Consider the following 4,129-nt stretch of genomic DNA (forward strand, 5'->3'; position numbering starts at 1 on the left):
ATGTTCCTGTTTAGCTTCAGCTTCCAGGCAACACTCAGTCCACCTCTTGGTCCTATCCTCTGAAGCATCCACCTTACTTGGTCTCACCTGTCTTTGGTGCTCAGTGAGTCTGCTTACTCAGGAATTTTACTCAAGAGTTTTACTCTTGCCTCAGGAGTTGATTCATTTCTACTTTAAGTTCACTGTAGTCAGAGACAACAAACCTTTTTAAATGTGTTGAGACTTGTTTTACGGACCATCTGGTCTTCCATGGTGAACACACACACACACACACACACACACACGATACACTTGGGAAGAAAGTGTTGTGAAGAAAGTGGCTGCTGTATTGCAGGGGCTCCCCAGATATTGTCCTGTGTCTGACTGTTCTACCTACCGCTGACAGTGGAGTTACATAGTCACCCCTGAGGTTCTTGCTGTCACCTTCTCCCCTGACTTGGTTGATTTCTGTCCCACACGTTTCACTTCTTTTATTGGACAAGCATGTATGTTTTCCTCATGAATTGACACCGATATCTTTATGAAATGGTCCTTTACCCCTGGAAGCACGTTTTCTCTCAACGTCTCTAAACTTTCGCCTTCTAAGGTTTATGATCATGGGTCCCTGGTGGCACTGTGGGTTGTGCACTGAGCTGCTAAAGGCAGATCAACTGTTCGAAACTACCAGCTGCTCCATAGGAAAAAGATGAGGCTTTCTGCTCCTGTAAAGAACCGTGTACAGGGTCACTATGAGTCAGAACCAACTCCACGGCACATAACAACAACAACACGGGTTTACAGCCTCGGACGCCACTGTCCACTGGAAGGGGTGAGGCCTCAGATCCTGAAAAGGCCAGTTCCCAGAGAACAGTTCAGCCGAGACCATCAGCCCTAAGGCCCAGCAAAAGACCAAGCAGTAGGCCCGCTCTGACAGGGGCCTGGGCAGTGCACGCTAGCGTCCACTACCATTGCTGTCCACCCAACGTGGGGAGCACACAGCTCCACCCTCCCATGCTGTGGCCCCATCAAGATCCTCAGAGGATTCAGCAGAGAGGGGTAGCCAGAGCGTGGCAGAGGCTCTGGACCCAGACTGGACAGGGGAGACTGCGGATGTGTTTGTTTCTGTGGACAAGGACTGCCACAGACTCGCTGTGCTCACCAGAGGGGCGGGCGCATGTTCAGGGCTAACTGTGCCTCTACTCCTCCGGCAGGTTTTACCTCATTAGTGGCGGGGTGCCTTTCATCATCTGTGGGGTCACTGCTGCCACCAACATCAGGAACTACGGCGCCGAAGACGCGGACGCGGCGTAGTGAGTATCTTGGCAGTAAAGGTGTCAGGGTCAGCTCACCAAAGCTCCTCCACTTCCTACCTGACACCAGTGTTCCCACACGTGGGTATCCCCTTCCTATCCCTCTGTCCACCCCACCCACCTCCGAAGCCCCTCAACACTGTAGCCCCTCGTGCCTCCCACCCACTTGTCCCTGGAACAGGACCTTCCCTGTTTTGACGGCTAAGGCAGAGCTCAGCGCCAACTAACCCTTCAGTCCCTCCAGCCATTGATCACACCCCCCACACACACACCTCAATTCCCGCCCCCTCCGCCATCGACTGAGATTCGGGCATGGCTCTGCAGAGGAGGGACAGAGAACCTGCCTTAGGCCAGGAACCCACGAGGGAAGCTGGCCCCAGGCAGGCCACTTCAGGCCTCTTCCTGCTGGCCTTGCCAAGACCTAACCACTTCCCTCCCCACAGCTGCTGGATGGCCTGGGAGCCCAGCCTGGGCGCCTTCTATGGGCCAGCCGCCTTCATCACCCTGGTCACCTGCGCCTACTTCCTCTGCACCTACGTCCAGCTGCGCCGACATCCTGAGTGCAGGTACGAGCTGAGAGAGCGGACGGAGGAGCAGCAGCGGCTGGCGGCTCCGGACATGGGTCGCAGCCACCGGGCAGGGCCCGGGGCGGAGCCTAGCTGTGACGGCCCAGCTGCCTCGCTGCTACGGAACGAGCACTCCTTCCAGGCACAGCTTCGCGCTACCGCCTTCACACTCTTCCTCTTCGCCGCCACCTGGGCCTTCGGAGCGCTGGCCGTGTCGCAGGGTCACTTCCTAGACATGGTCTTCAGCTGCCTCTATGGGGCCTTCTGCGTGACGCTGGGGCTCTTCGTGCTCATCCACCATTGCGCCAAGCGCGAGGACGTGTGGCATTGCTGGTGGGCCTGTTGTTCCTCCCGCAGGCGCGCCGGTGCCACGCAGCCAGGCGCCAATGGGGACTGCCTGCCGGACTCGCCGCACCTGGGGCCTGCGGGCTGTAGCCACCCGCCCTCCGGCCGCTGCAAAATGACCAACCTGCAGGCCGCCCAGGGCCACGCCCACTGCCTGTCGCCGGTCACGCCCTGCTGCGCCAAGATGCACTGTGAGCAGTTGATGGAGGAGGAGGCGCTGGGACGCGGCGCCGAGGACGCCTTCGGGTGTGGCGTCGAGGACGCCTTTGGGCGTGGCCCGCACCCGCACCGATGCCTCCAAGGCAGGACTAAGCCGCCCTTCTTCGGCCGGCCGCGGGAAGCTGAGCCAGAGTACGCCTACCACATCCCGTCCAGCCTGGACGGCAGCCCCCACAGCTCGCGCACGGACAGCCCCCCCAGCTCGCTGGAAGGTCCGGCGGGCGCGCACACGCTGGCCTGCTGTGCGCAAGGGGACCCCTTCCGGGTGGCTGGCCAACCGGAGGGCAGCGTCCTGTTCGGCTGCGCTCAGCGGCCCGGCCCCGCCCACTTCGAGATGCTCCGCAGGACACCGTCCTTGCCCTTTGGGGGTTCCGGGCAAAACGGGGCGCTCAAAGGAGCCGTGCTCGAGGGTCTGCCCTATGGAGCCGACAGCACGGGCAACATCCGCACGGGGCCCTGGAGGAACGAGACCACCGTGTAGGGCGAGGGGCTCTCACTCACCGCCCCGCGCCCCGCCCCCTCACACCTGTACCCCTGAAGAGCTCCAGGAAGCTGGTCTCTGCCCTGGGGTTGGATGGGGCGTCCAGAGCGACTTTCCGAGGTGTTTTGCTGCCAAAGACCGGAGGACAGCACTCGGGAGCCCTCCCCAAGGCCCCGCCGAGCCCTCAGTCCACAGCCATGCCCTGACTGTTCAGTACCACTCCTCAGCGTCCAGTCCTGAGAGCCGGAAGTCCTCGTGATTCTGGGCTGAGACGCGAGTGCGCAGCCCTCGGTGGGTCCTCACCGACTGAGCCTACGGTTCGTTGTGTGCGCGCAGAGGCGTCATAGGCTGTCTCTTCTCTAAGATCTGTTCTGAAGTGACACGGGCGGCCGGGGCTCCCAGGCGGCCTTGTCTGTCCCCCTGTTTAAAACTGCATCTTCGCTGGGTACCTAGCACCCTAACTGCACTCCCAGACCTCTCCCATCTCTCTCCTCCCCATCTCCCCCCAGCGCAAGGAGTTTCTCAGATCACTGTCTTGGGTACAGGAGGGGCCGCTGCCTTGGAAATGCCCAAACTCCATTTAGTAGCACCTAGACACACCTGGATTCCATCCCAACATAGACGTTGGGGACAATAAAGTTGTCTGTTCCAAAAAGCAAGAGGGCGGGCAGGTGGGTGGGCTGGGAGTTGTCCCATACAAAACCATGATCCTGTGTTGCTTTTCCATGAACCGTGTGGAAACCTTGCCTCAAACCGTGTGGAAACCTTGCTCATGATCATGAGTCCATTACACAAGCAGAGTACCCAGGTCCCCTGCAGGATCCCCTGCACCTACATCCCTGCATCAAGCACACACACACTCACCCGCACACACACCATTATATTCTAATGCATATAACAATTTTGTCTTGCATATGTGCACACTCATGCATACACGCACATATACACATTCACACATGCACGCATACATACTCAGACACACGCATTTGCACATGCACATACATTCATACCCATTCACACAGGCACACACTGATTCACACACATGCACACACAGTCATAAACATGCACACATACACACTCAGACACCTGCATTTCACATGAACATTCATACATGTTCACACTTGCACACATACACTCTCACCTACATGCACATACACTCATATATGTACACTCACGCATGCATATGTATACATTCACACTTATACACACATACATATTCACGCATATAC

At 58.0% G+C, this 4,129-nt stretch overlaps 1 protein-coding gene across 1 annotated transcript in view; it reads left to right on the forward strand.

Annotated features, from left to right (window-relative positions):
* Positions 1-2,900, forward strand: part of GPR123 (G protein-coupled receptor 123) — a 22,008-nt gene extending 19,108 nt beyond the window's left edge. The window contains exons 5-6 of the mRNA XM_006867483.1: positions 1,191-1,289; positions 1,733-2,900. Coding sequence (XP_006867545.1) covers positions 1,191-1,289; positions 1,733-2,900 — 1,267 coding nt within the window. The remainder of the gene's footprint in view (positions 1-1,190; positions 1,290-1,732) is intronic.
* The last annotated feature ends 1,229 nt before the right edge of the window (positions 2,901-4,129 follow it).

This window comes from Chrysochloris asiatica, unplaced genomic scaffold, assembly GCF_000296735.1.
Source record: "Chrysochloris asiatica unplaced genomic scaffold, ChrAsi1.0 scaffold00105, whole genome shotgun sequence".
Taxonomy (NCBI): domain Eukaryota; kingdom Metazoa; phylum Chordata; class Mammalia; order Afrosoricida; family Chrysochloridae; genus Chrysochloris; species Chrysochloris asiatica.